Here is an 18,808-nt window from a genome sequence, read left to right on the forward strand (position 1 = left end):
CTGTTCCCAACTGCGGGAGGAGGAGGACACTTCCTCTGCTCTCTTGCTGCCTCACGCCCCTCACACTTTGGATGTGGGTGGGAAGGTCCCTTTCTGTCACCATAAAAGCTGGACAGCCCTGTGATTTCATTCTGCTGCTTCAGTACAGGGAAGTCCCCCCCTGGTGGCCACATTCAGTGTACTTAGTGAAGGACTTGTCTTCGAGCAAGCTCATCGGTAGAGGGGCCATGTCATGGCCCGAACCCAGAATTCTCGCAGGGCCAGAGAGTGACGGAGGATAGACAGCGAGGAGACGGGATGAGGTGGGGGCCGGCGCGGCAGGCCCTCAGTTGTAGGATGGTGCGCACTTCGGTTACAGCATGTGGGAACCTGGAGGACGTCGGCCATGGTGTGGTGTCCTTGTGGCGGGGGCAGCATGGCAGTGAGTCTTACGATGTGAGTGCCCGAGGGCACATCTCGTAAGGAGCCCTTTCTCGTGCCACCCGTGTCTTCCCTGCCAGACAGGAGCTCTGTCTTAGTGCCAAGGAGAAGCCGGGAGCAGATGGGACGGTTCTTCTCTTACTTGAGCACCACAGCTCATACTTTGACTTGATGAAGGTCATTTAAGATGGAAACATCCCTGTGATCATTTTCAGTGTGAATAAAATGAGCACCGAAATAAGTATGATGCACTTAGAAAGATACCTTTCCAAATACCGTTTGGCTTTTGAAACTGCTTTTCAGTGACCTGGCAGCTGTCTGGCTTACGGTTGCCGGCGTGGACACAGGTGCCGCCTTGCCCAGTCCTTTCAAAACCTGTGCCTCACGAGGACTGCAGAGTCTGACGTGCCTGTTAGCAGGAGGAGCTGGGCCCCTGCCAAGTTACGGATGGTCAGCTTTGAATGAGATTAGGGTCGTTGGCACAAGAGCCAGGTATGTGCACCTTCTTAGGGTTCTCTTCCATCTCACTGTTTGGCCTGGAAGGCCGGTGGGGGTAGGAAGCTGCCTGCCCCTTTTACACTGTCTGCAGGCCAAGGCCAGCATGCCAGTGCGAGAGGGTTACTGTGATCGTGTCGTCGTCGGGAATTCGGGCGCACGCCTGCACATATGTGCCCGTCATTCTGTGACTCTTGGGCCATCGCTCACTAGTTGAGTTCACACAGCTGGCCTCTCCAGAAAGATGACATTCTATTATAATTGGCTCGTGAATCAGTGAAGAATTAGTGGAATTTTTTTCGTACGTCAGCAGATGCAAGTATGCAGACTTCTCTCTGTTCTTTGGCCCTGCTTGTAGAGAAGAGGGAGCATGGATGCGCGCCTTCCAGGACACTCTGGTCTGGCCCTCTGACCCCTCTGCTTCTGTAATGCTCTTCCGTGCAGCCTGCTGACAAGCTGCCTCTCCCACCCTCCCACTGCCTGCTGTCTCTGCTCAGCACTTTGTCTCCCGTCTTTCTGTCTTAGCGTATCCGTAATCACCAGCTAGGTAGCTAGTCTTTAACTTTCCATGAGATCCCATTTAACTTCTAAATTGTGGTAACAGGAACATATGAACATTCTCCTTTCTTCTTCTAGTACTTGACCCTTAGAGATCTTACTTCTCTCTGTTTCTCCAAGAAAGGCATCAGCTGTCACAGGGTGGGGAGGGTGGCGCTGATTCGGCTTACTGTGTATGCCTTTGGTTGATTTTCTTTTTTAATTAGCATTTCAGAAGTAATACGTGTTCACTGTAGAACATTCACAAGAGGGGCGCCTGGGTGGCTCAGTCGTTAAGCGTCTGCCTTCGGCTCAGGTCATGATCCCAGGGTCCTGGGATCGAGCCCCGCGTCGGGCTCCCTGCTCCACGGGAAGCCGCCTTCTCCCTCTCCCACTCCCCCTGCTTGTGTTTCCTCTCTCGCTGTGTCTCTGTCAAATAAAAATCTTTAAAAAAAAAAAAAACACTCACAAGAAAATAAGGGGTGTTTTATAGCCATACTTTTTTTCTAGGCATGTATTCTTGGTTCCATTTTATTTCCAGAACATACTACACACACACACACACACTCACACACACACGCACGCACGCACGCACACACACACGCACACACGCCGTGTACCACCTGGGGCTATTTTTCTGACTCACATTGTATTATGTTGTCTTTCCATGCTATCATATATTCTCATTAGTTTGTTTTTTATTGGCAATGTAATGGTCTGTTGTTTGGTTCTGTCATAATTTGCATAATCAGTTCATGGTATTAACTGTTCAATTATGGAGTATTGAGTAGTCTAATTTTATCTATTACATATAATGCCGTGATGACCATCCTTTGTAGCTTATTTTTCGCATACCTCTATGACCTTTTCCCTGGACTAAATTATTGTAAAAAGACAGATATTTAACTTGGACACATACTGACAGATCATCCAAAAAGGCTGTTCAAAGCATTACTCCCACCCACCGTGTCTGGAAGGTTCTGTCTTATCACCATCGAAGCTGGAGAGTCTCTGATTACTGAACACTGGTGTGTACATTTGTGAGTTTCCTCTTTGGTATTAGTTTTGGTGTGTTCATCCTTTTTCTAGTTTTCGTGTTTCTGAAAGAATCCTTGCTCTAGGGATAACTCCGTTGATACTCTCTACGTTGTGATTCCGTGTGTGGCATTTTGACTTTGGAGAGGCTTTGCATTCTGATTTAGGGGACATGTTGCTGTTGCTCATTTATGCCCATTGCTGCCTCCTCTGTAACTTTAGAAATAGTCTTGCTGGCAGCTGAAACCACCCTCCTCCCCTGCACAAGTAGGTCCTATCCAGATGCCCATCAACGGATAAGAGAAGGGATAAAGAAATGGAGGTTTGTCCATGTGTTGGAATACAGCTCAGCAATGAAAAGGAGCAAACTACTGGTGCACACAAAAACATGGATTGTCATACTGAGCAAAAGAAGATGAACAGAATGGTGACAGAGAGTAGGGCTGTGGAGGCTGGGGGAAGTGAGAGGGACTGGTAACGGGGCTGGTTCCGTTTGTAGGAGATGCAAAGTTGTAAAAGCAGCTGTGCTGGTGTGGCTCAACTCTTGAGCAGACAAAAGCCGTGGGGCTGGGCACCTGGGTGGCTCAGTCGTTAAGCGTCTGCCTTTGGCTCAGGTCATGATCCCAGGGTCCTGGGATCGAGTCCCACATCGGGCTCCCTGCTCGGCGGGAAGCCTGCTTCTCCCTCCCCCACGCTCCCTGCTTGTGTTCCCTCTCTCGCTGTCTCTCTCTCTGTTAAAAAATAAATTAAAAATCTTTAAAAAAAAAAAAAAAAAAGCCGTGGGGCTGTCCACAGTCAGTGGTTGGATTTTGTGGCATGGGAAGTAGATGTCCATAACGCTATTCAGAGAACGATGGGTGCAGAAGAGTGCATACTGTAGTGGTCCCATTTATATCGAGTTCTAGGCAAAAGTCATCTAAGAAATAAAAGTGAAACAATACTGGGGTGGGCAGATGGACCAGAGAGCGACGGAAATGTTCAGTATTTTTTGAGTGGTGCGTACACAGGGATTTGTGATCATCAGAACCCATCAAACTGGGGGGAAATACATTCTAATTGGGGGGGGAAGAGTAGGTCCTAATCTTTTTTCTTTTTTGCTATATAAAAAAAATATTTTCATAAGTCACGTCTCTGCTGAGTGATATGCCGTTAACTTTCTGTCTGTTGACAAAGATGCCAGCCAGTCATATACCAGCTGCCGCCACGCCCAGCGCCCGCTCACTGGGAAACCACCTTCCCCACGCCAGAGGTTTGCTCGTTAGCATAGGCAGCGTCCTGCACATTATAGAACGCAGTGGTTTTTAGGAACTAAAGAGGAGTTCTCCCCCCCTGCCCCCAAACTGGGAATCGGTTCCACGGGAATTTAATTTGTATATTGAACTTAGTCATTTTGAGACTGTGGGGTTCGTCATTTCCCCTTCTAAGAGGAAGTGCCATTATGCATTTGAAACTTCTCAACATGCTATGAAGGTATCTTTGGAGGGTAGGGGACATTTTGAGAAGTCGTGCAGCTCATCTAAGTCAAATAATACTTGCATTTCTCGTGTGCGGAAAATGTGTAGGCACAAAAGAGATGAGGTGGTGGGAGAGAAACAAGTGACCTACCTTGTGGTGAAAACCAAGCAGCGAGGAGCTTTCTTAGCACCTCTGACTTCTCTCTTGTGTGGGGTCTAGGAGCTGGTCAGACTAACCATCGAGAAGCAGGGGCATCCGTCTCCAACCAGCCCAGTGAAACCAGTTCCCCAGCCTGCAAACCCGATGGGTGAGTTCTGACTAAACCCTCCAGTCATTGGAGAGAGAATGGAAGCCAAGCAGGGAGGCTGTTTAAGGCCTGCATTCCTTTCTCAGTGACCTCTGGGCGAGTACCTGTATTACTTTAAAGTGTGTATAGCTCACCCACGTTTTGAAGTGTTGCCTGATCTCAAGGTTAACAGTCAGTGTGACTCTCGGGATACCATGTGAGCGTTCACGTGACCCACACCTGTGCTTCTCCAGAGCAACTTCCTTTCATCATTAGAAAGAACTTTGAAGGGTTGGGTTTGGGGGATTTGGCTGGAGAACTTTGAGCTTTATCAAGAAAGTAAAGTGAGGGCAATGTGGACAGTTCTAAGGCCTTGCAACAAGTTCTACTGCAAGTCCTTAGACAAAATATAAAACATAAATTTGGAGCATTTAGAGAGCCTTTAGATCATGTAGTCTGAAGTTTCCTCTTATAGACAAGGAAAACTGAGATGCAGTCAGGGGGACTTGGCCAGGCTCCTGCTGTGTGTTGGTGATCAATCAGACTCGAAACCCCATCCCTGCCGTGGAGCTCCAGGCATAGTGTCCAGGGCTCCTGCTTCTCAGCCTGGTGCCCCCCATCATTCCCATGCCCTGGTGCCCTTCTGCCCCTCCCACGACCTATGTGTGCTCTGTAACCTTCTGTAATCCCAAGTTCTTCTCATTCTCCAGCCAGTCTGAGCTCCCCCTGACAGATCGAGAGATGGAGATTCTAAACAAGACAACTGGCCTGTCCCAGTCAGCCGAGCTTCTCCCAGACTCTACAGATGAGGAGGTCGCACCCCCCAAGCCCCCCTTACCTGGCATTCGGGTGGTTGATAACAGGTAATTTTTATTTTTCTAGCACCCTCTTCTACTTAAGATATAATCTGATGAAAGGATGGTAGATGAACGAAAGTGAAGATGGTGCCATTAGGGTAAGAACTTCGAACCCAGCCCCTCGCTCTTTGGAAGGCTTTGCAATCTTGATCTTCCTTGGGAAAGGCATCTGTGGAGGACGTGAGCCCGGCCCCAGTAACTTCCCTTGCCACACGCTCCAAGAACTCCCAGTGGAGAGCCTTTTAGGCTCAGTACAATTTATGATGGAAGGAAAAGAAAGGATTTTTCTGATTTTTGGTTTTTTGGCATTGGTAGGTTTTATTTTGGCAGCGGTGGAGTGGGACAGGAGTTGAAAGTGTGAAAAGTAGGTGTAAAGTGTCTGATAATGAAAGAATCCCACATTCTATACCCTAATACCTTTTTAAAAAGCTTTTGTTTGGGTCATTCGGTTTGATAGGATTTCTTGATCTGTTTCAGCCCTCCACCAGCATTGCCACCGAAGAAAAGACAGTCAGCTCCATCCCCGACCCGAGTGGCTGTCGTTGCCCCCATGAGTCGAGCCACCAGTGGCTCCAGTTTGCCCGTTGGAATTAATAGGCAGGTAATGTAGCCCCATCTGGCAAGGCAGAGGAAGGCTTTGGGTTTGGGAACTTTAATCGTGAAGCTAAAAGAAACCCAGTGGTCTTCAGCCCCTGGCAATGAGAGGATCCTTCCTTCTCTGGACAGGACTACAGGACCTGGTGGAAGTTCCCACATGGGGGAGGGGGCAGGGGTGGAGAGGCTGGAGCTGAGGAGTGTCTCCCGAGGACATCTGAGCCTGGCCCCAGGGCCCTCGCTTTTCACAGTCCCAGCACTCGGAAAGGCTTCTTTCTCGGAAGTCACAGACTTGGCTTTTTATTGCTTACATCAAAGATGGGCCTTTCCAACCAGTTTCTGAGCTTGGCAGTCTCCTCTAAGTCAATGCACTGATCCCTCTCCCCTGGGCTCTGCCACCGTTTCTCAGAAGTGACTTGGGCTTGTTTTTATTTTTCCACCCGAGGATTTTGACGTGGACTGTTACACACAAAGGCGACTCTCAGGAGGCAGCCACTCGTACGGCGGAGAGTCGCCCCGCCTCTCCCCCTGCAGCAGCATAGGCAAGCTCAGCAAGTCAGACGAGCAGCTGTCCTCTCTGGACAGGGACAGCGGCCAGTGCTCCCGGAACACAAGCTGTGAAACACTAGGTGAGCACCAGGCATCTTGGTCACACCTCCTGTCTCATCATTTCTTGGTGGCTGCTTTGGGGTCACACGGAGGCCAGTCACTGGTCATACGGCCCTGGCCAAGTCATTCAGAGTCTGTTTTGTCATCTGTAGAGTGAGGGGACTAATATCCACCTCTCTCAAGGAGGTCGGAAGTTTGAATGAAATAACCATGTGCATCCACATAGGAGATGCTCAGATGGTAGCCATTGTTATGGTTAATCTGTCAGTTTGCAGTTTGACTCCCTTTGCCAACATGAAGAGCCATCTGTGCTCGGAGCTGTAGATGAAGGAGAGAGCCCCTGACAGAGGGTGAAGGCAAGCAAGCAGCGTGTGCTGACCTCCTGGTTGGCGCGGGATGCGTGCCATGGGGGCCGGAGGGAAGTCTGAAAGGCAGCTTGGCAGGAAGTCTCAAGAGCATTAAGCTGTTCCTGTCCCGTGAGCTAGACATTCCACTTCGAGACTTTATCTTAATCAGAGATTTATAGCAGGATTTCTGTACAAGGACGTTAATCTCAGCATCACTGGGAGTCGTGGTAAAACTGGAGACTCAGTGGTAGGAAACCTGAGGAGCTGTACATCCGCTTGGTGGAATAACATCAGTCACGATACATTGATCAATGGACAAAATCCAAGACCACTGACACAGTATTTTTCTCAGTTGGGTTTTTAAAAAAAAAAAGAATCCTAAGGGAAAAAAAGACTTTTATGGAAATACATTAAAATGTAAACAGATTATAGTTAAATTATGGGATTGTGGATGATTTTTATTTTCTTGATTTTTTTTTGGCCACATTTTCTACAGTGGTCACGGATTTTTCTTTTTTTAAAAATAAATTCAAAAAATACAGGAAGATACAAAGAACAGGGTAGCAAACAGCCCTTTTCCCACTTACGTTTGCGTTTTCCAGCAGGGAGAAGAATGAGGAATATAAAATACAGCATAGAGATGAGACAGGAATCACGTTTGTGTCACACACGAATGAATGGGATTAGGTAGGATCGCTGCTTTCTGCGGGGCCTTGTGGCTAACGGGTCATGTTTTTCCTGTCGTGAATGCAGATCACTATGATCCTGACTACGAATTCCTTCAGCAAGACCTCTCTAACACAGACCAGATACCTCAGCCAGTGGCCTGTCACCTCAGCCCGTTGCCGGAGTCCTTGGGAGAGTCTGGGTCCCCGTTTCTCGGCTGCCCTTTCCAGTTGCCTCCAGCACCCAGCAGCTGTCCCCAGCCAGATGGGCCGTCGGCCCCAGGACAGCAGGTGGACATGCCCCCTGCTCTCCCCGAGAAGAAGCGCAGGAGTGCAGCCTCCCAGACCACGGACAGCTCGGGCTGCAGGGTGTCCTACGGGCGGCACCCCTCCCAGTACGACAACATCTCCGAGGATGACCCGCAGAACCCGGCCTCGGGCCCGTCCGTCCCCTTCACGCCCTTTGCTGCTATTCTCCCCTTTCAGCAAGGAGGGTCCTCAGCCTCTGTCGAATTTGTGGGTGATTTCGCTGTTTCTGAATCAACGGGTGACCCGGAAAAACCACCTCCTCTACCAGAGAAGAAAAACAAACACAGTAAGCTTTTGTCGAGCTGTTGTCAGGAAGCACGTTCTGTAATCTAACATGGGGGTGCGTTTTATCTGAGCATCTAAGCATTGGGCCGGAGTGGCACCAGTGGCCTCGTAATTTCATAAAAGGCGGGGCCCGCGGTACGTGGACACTTCGGGGAGCCTTGTTTTGTCGGTACTGGTGAGGGTTTGTAGAGCTTGATAAGCCGACCTGTCCTTGCGGCCTCTCTCAGCTCTCAGGCCAGGCCCCTGCAGAGGCCGAGTGTTTGACCCGAACACCCAGCAACAAAGAGAAGTGAGTGTCACAGCTTCAGGACAGCATTACAGAGCGACGTCCGGGTAAAGTGGGATGGACGTTTGAATTCAGTTAGAACTCACTGCATCCACAGAGGGGTTTTCTGAGGATCCCTGAGAGCGTGCAGGGTTGCCGTTTAGAGAGGTCCCTGGTACCCCTCGTCTTCTGTTTGCAGACATGAACTGTCATGGAATGACTTAGAACCTGAGCTTGCCTGGTTGGAGCTGCCGAGGATATTTCTTAGACCACATATTTTTAATACAGGATGTTATTAGGGTCCAGGGGTGGTGCTGAAATTTTAGATATTTGTAGTTGGAGTATTTCCGGACTGTCACTTTGCCATCAGATTCCTAGGTAGAGAGTCCTGCTAGAGATGGTTTTTCTGCTGGCTCCCCTCACGGCTCCCCATCTCAGGCTTTCTCTGCCGCGCCCCCTCCCCCGGTCCACTAGCGCACTTCTGCTCCATCTGTCTTTGGTGGACTGGCCATCACTATTTGGGTATGTGTGTGGTCACCTGGGCCACACAGCCCCAGGGCTCCCTGGCCTCGGTTGCAGCATCCAGCAGAGAACTTCCACCAACTAGGAATTGACTCTCCATTCCAATTTCCCAAATGAGAGCATCTGATTGGCCCCAGCTAGCATGGGGCCCACCCTCAAAGAAGGGGAGAGTGGTTAAATGCAGCAAGGGTGGCCCCAAGGGCAACTGGGTGGGCCTTGTCCCCCAGCTTCTTGCTGGCTGTCACCCAGGCTCCATCCTAGCCTAGGGTGGTCTCGTCCCCCAGCTGGAGGGAGAGCTGGTTCTGGAGGGCTGATTAGGTCATCCCCATCTGTCGTTCACTCGTGAGAAGCAGGGCGCTACTAGAGGGGATTGCCAACAGCAGCGCCGGGGACATTTCCCTTTGTGCCTCTCCCTCTGCACCAGCAAGTGTCTAGGGAGCGTTGGCCTTCCCTCTCCACCCACCTTACCTTGACTTGAGCAGTGTGCCGCTCTGGGCTCACACCCTTTCCTCTCTTTTCCTCTCCTTGGAATTCTCTGAACCCAGAACACAGGGTAGGGTTGCATCCGTGCAAACCACAACAGATGTGTGGTGTTGCCTGGCCATGGAGCTGGGGGCCTCACCTCTGCTTTTTAGAGCAGGGGCGGGCCATGGCCCTTATATGGGGCTGCAGAGAGGAGGAGGAAGGGAGGCATCCGCTGTCCCTTTCCAATAGCCTCAAGTCTCCAGTGGCTAAAAATATTTTCTATTTGCAGACATCTACTTTTAGGCTTTATCTTTTCCATCAGTGTCTGTAGCACTTGTGTCTGCAAACCTTGAAAAATGACTAAGAACTTAAGGTGTGGCATGCCCTGGGCTAAAGCTTCACACGCCATCATATTTAGTCTTTACATTCTGGCCCCAGGCAGTGATATTAGCACGGTTTATAGAAGAAGGAACCGGAGTGCGAAGGAACTGAGCCTTGCCAGGATCAGCTGGCAAGTGGGTGGCAGATCTGGGCTTTGGAGCGGGCCTGTGTTTTCCCAGCGCGCTAAGGAGGAAGGGATCTGGCCCTCTTTTGTGGACACTGTATGGGTTTCAGTAGTCCCCGCCAGGCAGCAGGGAGTCTTTTTTTTATGCCCCATGAAAGGACCCCTGAACTTGAGGCCTGGTCCTAGTCTCCAGGCCGCTCTTCACTCCCCAAGGGGATCCTTGGGGAGTTCCAGTCTTTGACCTGGTGGAACACTTGCAAAGTTGCTTTGCGAGAAAGGAGGGAGATAATCATCATCCCTTGTATTTGGATAATGCTGGACAAAGCTCAGATGTACACAGTCCTGCTATCATAGAGTGTCCTTCTCCTTTGGGTTGCGCTGATGTCTTGAGTCTTGAGGGTCGTCGGCCCGCCTTGCTGAGGGCAGCCCTCCAAGCCCCTTGTGCCCAACAAGCTTCCTAATCACTGCCCGCGGTCCTGGGTGCCTGCTGGAGCGCCGCCTGCCGAGATTCCCGGTGATGCTGGCCGCTCCCTTCTCTGAGCTCCTGTGCTGGGCTGCCTTTGAAACGGACCCGGTCTTCCTTATTTCTTGAAGGTCCTGAACCTCACTACTGTCTCTGTGCTTGGTGAGCAGGTCTCTGCAAGGACTTCAACAGCTGGAAGGTCAGTTCTTACTGAAGCTTCCTGTTTTAGGCAAGCTAAAAGTGTGCTCAGTCTTTTTAGGGAGCACTTGGTAGGCATTTGGGATCCCCTTCAAAGGCTTGCCCCTTCCTCTATAACCTCGTGGTGGTGGTGGTGCAGCGTGGAAGAACAGCGTCGTGGGGCTCGAGGGGGTTGGTGGGCTGCACTTGCCTTCTGGCAGCAGAGCCCTCGTGGGCAAGACTGCCTTTACCTACCCGCCTTTTATGGCCAAGCCCTGCTCAGTGCTTGCTGGGGTGAAGACATTCTTATTGATTCTTTTAAATAAAGGAGATGACTTTGAACCCCCTCCTTCGGTGGAGGGCACCAGAAAGACAGCCCTAGAGAAAGGCATTGTTTATCTACCTTGACCCCAGTTGAGGGTCTCCAGTTAAGCCCCCAACTTTGAGGCTATGTGAAAATACAGAATGAAGCCCTGCAAAATTGTCCTGGCCACTTTTGCTTGGTATCTAGCAGGTGCTCCAGGAGGACAGCACCCAACTCTGGATGGTACCTCTGTACGGACCTCTGCTGTACACGTACCTAAGTTGCTTTGCTCCCACACCTGGGAGGGAGCTAGCTAGTAAGAAAAAGCGGCCCAGGTTTGGACTGCATTTCAGGCCAGCCTTGACCTAGACTTTGCTGTGGGGAGTGTCCAGTGTGGGTTCCAGTCCCGCAGAGAGACGGGGGTTGGAGAAGGGCCTACTCCCACCAGCCTCCCAGCTTCCTAAAGGTGCCAGAGGGCCGGACAGTCGGCTCCAAGCTGTCACTTGCCCCGAACCTGTGGAGCCGTCAGAAGGGCCTGGCTCTGGAGTCAGGGCTCCAATTGCTAACCCAGTTGGGAGTAAGGTGCAGGGGCTGAGGGCTCCACGCCTGCTTCAGGAAAGGGTGCCTGTGAGGATGGATGCCTGAGGTGTTGCGCCTCCCCAGGTGGGCGAGGCCCCTGTTGGCTGCGAGGGCTCACGGCTCAGGCAGGGAGCCTGCCACTGGGCGGCCTCAAAGCTACAGGTAGTGCCACCCAGAGGAAGCAGCGTGGCGTCAGGTGGCGGGGGTGGCAAGGGCCAGGCTTTCTGAAAGAGATAGAGGGAGGAGAGGGCGCACGTGTTTGAATTCAAGCATGTCTTTCCTCGCCGTCTGTCCCTCCCCCGAGGTTGTAGCCTCTCAGCTGGAAGGGGAGAATGGAGCTTAGTGGCTGTTATTTCTTGTTTACCCGGTGGGTGCTTTACAAGACCCACCCAGGGCCATCGCCTGGTTTAGCAAGTCACTTGGTCGGGATAGATGATGTGTGTTTCATTCACTCATTCGTTCTGCAAATATCGGTGGACACCTGCTGTGTGTCAGGCACTGATGGTGCAGCAGCAGACATGGTCCCTGTCCCCTGGGAGCTTCAACTCTCCAGCGACAAGCAGTAAATCCTGTTGCATCAGCTTTGAAAATATATCCTGAATCAAATCAACCTCACCACCTCCACCCACACCACAATCTGTCACCTAAACAACCGCGGCGGCCCCAGAGTTGTTTTCTCGAGACAAACAGCTCCAGGCAGGCCCAGAGGGGAGCCCTCCGTGGGGTCCCCCCGGCATGGCAGCGGGCCGGCCTCCTTGCCCCGTTCCCACAGCCTCTCATGACCTCCCAGATGATTGCCTCGCTCCTTCCAGCCTCCCCTTGCTGGCTGTGCTCTGCTCACCAGACCCCTGGCCCGGCCTTAGCCTTTGCCCAGCCCGTAGCCTCGGTGTGGAAGGCGTCATGTAGCTTATCCATATTCTGGAGAAGCCCCCACCACCAGCCCGCTTCACTCTCTGTCCCCAGCATTCACACCTGGTCTGTTTTCTGTCTCCTGGGAGGGCGTGAGCCTCACGTGGCCAGAAGACTTGCTTGCTGGCCCCTGAGCTGGTGCCCAACACATAGGTGCTCAGTAGAATCACATACGTGGGACAGTGCCACAGGTGGCTCCTGCTGTGGGAAGAGCTAAGAGCACGCCGTGGAGGGACAAGGAGGGGCTGCCGGGCGGACGGCTCCTGCCGAGCCACAGGCAGGGGAGAGCCTGCTCAGCAGGCCTCGGGGGAACAGCGGGTGCGCACTTCCCTGAGTGCTCCAGAGAACGGAGCCTGGGGTCAGAGGCGTGGGAAGTGGCGCCTAGTGTCCGCCGCGGCCACGGGGTGCCAGGAAACCCCCAGGGCTTTTCAGCAGAGGGGGGGTGGGCGCCCCCCATATGCTTTTTCTAAAAAGAGACTATTTTTTAGAGTGGTTTTAGGTTTATGGCAACACTGAGCGGAAAGTACAGGGAGTTCCCGCAGGTCCCGGCCTCCCCCACTGTCACCTCTCCGCCAGAGTGCTATGTGTTAGTCACCCAGCCTGCACGGGCGTGTCCCTGCCGGCCAGAGCCACAGCCTTCGTAGGGCTCACCCTTGCTATGTGTCCATAGGTTTTGGCCTGTGGGCAACATGGTGGCGTCCGTGGTGTGGCGTCGGCGGGGGCCTCTGTGGGCCTGGGCCTGGCCGTGCCAGGGGAGCAGGGCGGGGCCCGCTCGGTGGCAGGGTGGGTAGCCGTGGGTCACGCAGCCCCAGCTGCCCCCCAGTAACGCCGGGCCCCCCCCCCACCCCGTCTGCCCCACAGTGCTAGCCTACATGCAGCTGCTGGAGGACTACTCAGAACCACAGCCGTCCATGTTCTACCAGACGCCGCAGAGCGAGCACATCTACCAGCAGAAGAACAAGCTGCTCATGGAGGTGTACGGCTTCAATGACTCGTTCAGCACCGAGGCCTCGCAGGACCTGGCGCCGCCCCCCGCCCTGCCCCCCAAGCAGCGGCAGCTGGTAAGCCGCACCCCTGCCCCGCCGCCGCGACCCTCTGCTGCCAGGGACCACGCGGCTTCCCACATGGGTGCTCCCACTTCCTCCCGACAGGCTCCCCCACCTCCCCGCCCTGGGGGTGGCGGCGCCTTTCTCTTCCAGAGCAGCCCCACGCAGCTGGGCCTGGCTTGTGCTCAGAATGTCTGCTCTCTCTGCTGACAGTCTCTTGTATTTTTCCTCTCTTCTTGGGCTCCAATATAGACCTCCCAGAAAGGAGGGACTCAATCAAGGCACAGGGCCTGGTCTGTGTACTGCCATCTGTGAACTTGATTTACATAATGGCCCAACTACACAGAGTGGCTGACACCCCACCCTGGCCAGCGATGGCCCCGTGGAAACAAGCTCTATTGAAGCACGATGGCCTTACACAGAGCCGTCTGTGTTCCCAGCATGGCACCCTACCTCCTCTGAAAAGCCTCCCGTGTGAGGAGTCCCTGTAGGTAATGAAGCCCAAGTCAGCACAGAAGACAGGCTGTCCTGCGTGGGACCAGGCGGGTGGGCAGGTCGGGTGTGTCTGCTGCGCACCTGAACCCTGTTCCTGCGGCTCCCAGTCTACCAACCAAGTGGACCGTGGTCGGGTGGTGGAGTCCAAGCATCTCGCCGGGAAGAGTGCACCTCGGAAAGGGATTCTTGACCTGTTCAGAGCTGCATGTGCTGTTTTGCTCATAGGCTGACCAGCCTGGTAGTGTTTTCACTGCAGAGGGGCCCAGCCATCTTCCGTCCTTCGTGAGAGGACGTGAAGGTGCTGGCCTGCCTTTTCTGGGAGGCAGCTGCCAACTGGACAGCCAAGACCCCGGGTTACTCCTCGAGTGTCCGCCCTGCCCCAGGGGCCCCTGAGCCTTCCTGCATTCGGGAAGCTCAGGGGCTGACCAGGCAGAGCCCAGGACTAGCTGTGTCTCACGACTCAGGCCCTCAGTTCTTCACCCACCCTGCCCGCCCCCAGGAACCCCTGAATATGCCCCAATATGAATCTAAATGGCTCTGAAAATGTTTCAGAAAGGGATCTTTAGCATGGAAATAGAAATGCCTGCCCCAGGGAGCCCTGACCTAAAATGTTTGGTTCAGCGGCTGAACTGGATTTCGTTGAGATCTGAAACAGTCTCAGCCCCTCCTGCCAGTGTCCACAGGTGCCCATCGGTCATCCTTGCGCACCTTCTCTGCACCATGGAGCCCACAGGCTTCACACAGGTCCCTAGGGAGCGCTCTCGGACTCGGAGCCTGTGTGAGAGAGCCCACCGAGCACTCCGCATGCCAGCCGGGCAGTAGCGAGGGGCCCAGGAGCGATGCAGACACCCTGCTGAGCCCTGCAGCTTGGTTTGGCTTCACGTGATCCTCCCCACAGCCTCTGTCACCCCCGTGTTAAGTCAACTGAGGCTGAGGAAGCCAGAGAGACTTCATTGGAGCCCACGCAGCGCTGGAAGTAGAAGATGGGGGACCAAGCCCAACTCTGGCTGAAGCCCGGCACGGCTCGTGACATGCCCTGTGCCTGCTGCGTGGCTGCCCTCTCTCAGACGCAGCAGGAAGGCTTATACTCCATTTTACCAGCAAAAATGGTAGTCATAATTGTGTTGGCCCCTGTACAGTGTGGCAGGCACAGTTCTGAGTGTTTTATGCACAGACGGTCCTAGACAGGTGTCCCCATTTTACAGATCAAGAACCTAGGCCGCGGGGACCTTTAAATAATGCCCGAAGCCAAACAAGTCCCAGATGGTGAGGCCCAGGTTCAAACCCAGGCGGCCTGGCTCCAGGAGCACACTCTGCAGAAGCATGGATAAGTGCAGGCTCTGCTCCCCAGGGGAGGAACGTGAGGCCCTACGTCAGTGCAAGCCCGCGGGGCTCCGAGCCCGCTTGGCCTCCTTCCACCTTGCCGCCACTTCCAGTGGACACAACTTGTGTGAAAGTTCGCTTTTTAAATCCCTCACAAGGAGGTGAAGGAGGGCACTCTCTTGTCCAGGTGGACTCTGGCAGGCGTCTGTGATTCCTCAGCTGAGCCAAGAAGCCATCCCTCTCCAGAATGTCCAAGCAGAATTAGGTAGCAGCCTATGGAGCCTTCATGTGTACCTGCCTGACTGTTCTCTGCTTTTCTCCCTCCTTCCCTGTCCTCTCTCGTCCCTTCTGTCCAGCAGGCCTCCTATGCTGCTTCTTCCTTCTCCTCTGTCTCCTACTGTGTCCAGCAAACTAAAGTGGCCTTCACCCCCGAGGACGGCAGTGCCACTCAGGGCATCAGTGTGTCCGTCTCTAACCCCTTTCTCAGCCGGCACGGCAACTTGCCAGTGCCCTCGGTGAGTCGCTGCCTGCTGCTCTTTGCTTGGAAACGTGAGTGCGAGCTTTCATTTGTCGCCTGTGCCTCCCGACCTGTGTGCTGCTGCCCAGCCCTGACTCTGTCCTCTTGTAGACCCTGCCCTAGACGGGAAGGGGCATGCATGGTTGGTTCTCCATGGCCCGAGGACTATGTGAAGGGGCGGGGTGGGTGGGGTGGCGGTGGGCACCGGGAAATGTTAGTGGCCACGCTCTCGGCATCACCACTCGGGAGTAAACTGGCAGAAGTGTTTTGACCTTTTTATTCTGGTCTCCCATTTGGCCATGGGTCAGCCCTGTAAGTGTTCTGTATTTAAAAAGAAGTCTTCCTCCCATAGGAAGCAAGGCCAGGGAGAGCAGGCTTTACCAGGACATGACAGAGTTCAAGTCTGAGGGCCTTGTCGGCTAACTTCTGCTGTGTAGCAAACCACTCCAAAACTCAGTGCCTTAAAACAACAGTAACCCTTTGTCATTGCTTCGGACATGGGTTGGCAGGGTGACGGCCCATCTGATTGTGGCTGGCCTCACCAACATCTCTGGAACCTCGGCTGGGACAGCGGGCTGCTGTGGCAGTGCTATTGCTGACCCCCCCAGCCTCCGTGAGGCCAGCCCGGGCTTGCTCCCACAGCAGCCAGCGGGGTGCCTGGGGAACTGATGGGAGCAGGCAGGGTATCTTCAGGCCTAGGCTCAGAACCGGCTCACTGTCTGTCACTTCCTGGCATTCTCTCCATCGAGCCACGAGGCCAGCCTGGGATTCCAGGAGGAGGGAGCTGGACTCCGCCTCTTGCGGGGGCTGCTGCCCGATCACCTTGCTGAGGGACGTGGCCGTGGGAAGGGAATGAGTGCAGCCAATTTTGTAAATAGTTTACTTCTGAAACTTGGGGGACACTGACACTTTGGGAGGCACAGTACTGGTCTGTTATCTTTTGCTGAAATCTGCATCTGCCCGGGAACCTAGAGGGCTACCGTTCTTCCTTTAATCTGTTAAGATGAGACTGAGCAGCAGGGGAAGAGCTTGGATGGGGCCATGTTTGGGTTCTGCTTAAAATCAGTTTTGCCTTTAGGGAGTTTATTTATCCCTCCTGGTCTCCTCTTCTTTCCTTTGAGATTACGCTTGCCTCTTATTTTGTGGTTGTGAGGATTAAGTAAAATCAGGTAGGGAAGTTGATTATTGCAGCTCTTGGTCTCGGAGTCCGTGGTTCTAGGCTCGGCTCCGTCCTCATTCTGCACGTGACAGCTTGGACAAATGGCTTCACCTACCTGGACTTCCTTTTCCCTCTATGACCTCGTGACTGGTTGACCAGGTGACTCGCAGAGACCTAGCCAAGCTCAGGCTCCCTGTGTGGTCTTGTCTGGTTTCTGTCTTTGAGAATCATCCGTCCGGGGCCCAGGTTAAGACGGTCCTGCCTGCTGTGAGGAATGCACTGTTCCTGTGGGTGCTAGGGCCTAACTTTTTAGAGCCCTCAGCAACCCTATGCTTGCCGTAGAAAGGCTAAACACCCCTCCCTCCCCACTCCCGGCCCTGCCCTGGCACACAGACACCCTCTGTATCCTCAGCAGGCACTTCTGGCAAGCTCCTTTCACAAATCGTGCAAAACTTGGCCTTTACATAATCCAGCTCTTGACTGTTTTTTCTCCTCTATGAACAGAAAGTAAGTGTGAGTTATCCTAAGAAAGCATCTACAGTGTGCCTTTTGAACAGTTTGGGGTTAAAGGGCTTGTCAGTGAGCAGAACTGTTTGCTACAGAGTTGATGAAAGTTTGAGGGCATTTCAATGAAGTTTGGGCATGAGTGTATCATGGTTTTTATCCCTTGGGACACAGGGGAGTCTCAGGGCACCTTGCATTGGAAAGACCACATTCTCTGTACCAACGCCAAGGTACAGAGTCCAAGGGAGTGAGCTACTAAAGGGGCTTTATTTCTTAAAAGGAAAGTCCCCCAGCCTCCAGAGATGTTAGTAATGGCCTGAATGTTTGGAACATTTGACATCTGATGTGCTGAAACCCCAGAGAAGTGGTTTAGTGCAATGCCAACATATTCTTCCTGTGTTCTCTGCTTGCATTCTGACATGAGCCCCAGATAAAGGGCTGTGGGTTGCTCTCAGAGCGGCCCTTTATTCCTGAATCTCATCATTCTGTCGTTCCTGGGCCTGTGTCATCCTTCCAACATGGAATTCTGCAGGGGTGCCCCTTAGGAATACAGCATTGGTCAAGTGTGAAGACACCTCACCCTCTCAGCGACCTGTTACTTCTGACGGGGAAGAGTCTAACCGTTAAAAACCTCTTGGGGCATCTGGTGGCTCAGTCAGTTAAGTGTCCAACTCTTGATTTCAGCTTAGGTCATGATCTCAGGGTCGTGAGCTTAAGCCTCGCATCGGGCTCTGTGCTGAGCGTGGGGCCTGCTTAAGAATCTCTCTCTCCTCTGCCCCTCCCCCCACCCATGCACGCAGTCGCACACGTTCTCTTTCTAAAAAAGAAAACCTCTTGAGTTAGAGCAGGAAAGCTGCTTTGACCAAGCTTAATTGAAGTAGGGGCTGAAAAAGCATCTTGTTCAGTCTCCTCGGTGTTCCGGGTTGAGTATAATACAGCAAGCACAGGGAGTGTGCAGGTCACGCAGCAGGAAGGGTCCTGAGGCAAGGTGTGAGTAAGGCCAGGAGAATCACAGGCCGTCAGCGGGAACCCCCTGGGCTGTGGAGCTGGGACAAGGTCAGGCAGAGCTCCATGGGGGCAGGTGGCATTTGAACTGTGGCCTGAAGAACAGTTAGGATTTCAGGGAGATCAGGAGTAAAGGTCAAGGAGAACGAGTCCAAGATGTTCCACACAAAAGGATCTACCTGGAGGATGGGGGCTAGAAAGCCTAGTGTGCATTCTGGAAGGTGGCCTCCAGTGTAAGTGCTCAGCGATCAAGGTTATGGGGGAGCCAGCTGAAGGGTGGTGCCCGTAGTCAGCCCTTCCATGTGTCCTCAGGGTCAGCACACCTTAACTGAAACCGACTGCTTCCCCAGCTGCTCCCTCCTGAGCATGGCCCTTGGGGGTCAGGCCAGGGGGTGCCCCCCCGCACCCCCCTGCCCCCTCGGCATCTTCCACCGCATCTGCTCAGCTCTCTCATCCCACAGAAGTGTTTGCTTGCAGTCCACAGACTTGCTGTCCAGCCCAGCTCGTGCTGCATCCTAGGAAACTGGAGCATCTGTGCAGACAGGCATCCAGCCCTGATGTGTGGCCTCTGGGCCGTTATGCCGGGTTCAGTAGAGGAAGGTGTTTAGGGAAACTAGGACTGAGTGAGAGGCAGGAAAGATGTAGAGAGCCTTGGGCAGCCACTGCAAGGCCCAGG

The 18,808-nt window shown here is 53.3% G+C and overlaps 1 protein-coding gene across 1 annotated transcript in view; it reads left to right on the plus strand.

The window, feature by feature from the left end:
- The window catches only part of RAPGEF1 (Rap guanine nucleotide exchange factor 1), a 136,353-nt gene that overhangs the window by 86,413 nt on the left and 31,132 nt on the right, over nucleotides 1-18,808 (plus strand). Inside the window, 8 exon segments of the mRNA XM_035723818.1 lie at nucleotides 4,162-4,222; nucleotides 4,225-4,249; nucleotides 4,939-5,091; nucleotides 5,563-5,686; nucleotides 6,125-6,308; nucleotides 7,389-7,895; nucleotides 12,945-13,144; nucleotides 15,307-15,462. Coding sequence (XP_035579711.1) covers nucleotides 4,162-4,222; nucleotides 4,225-4,249; nucleotides 4,939-5,091; nucleotides 5,563-5,686; nucleotides 6,125-6,308; nucleotides 7,389-7,895; nucleotides 12,945-13,144; nucleotides 15,307-15,462 — 1,410 coding nt within the window.

Source organism: Zalophus californianus, chromosome 13 (assembly GCF_009762305.2).
Source record: "Zalophus californianus isolate mZalCal1 chromosome 13, mZalCal1.pri.v2, whole genome shotgun sequence".
Lineage (NCBI taxonomy): Eukaryota > Metazoa > Chordata > Mammalia > Carnivora > Otariidae > Zalophus > Zalophus californianus.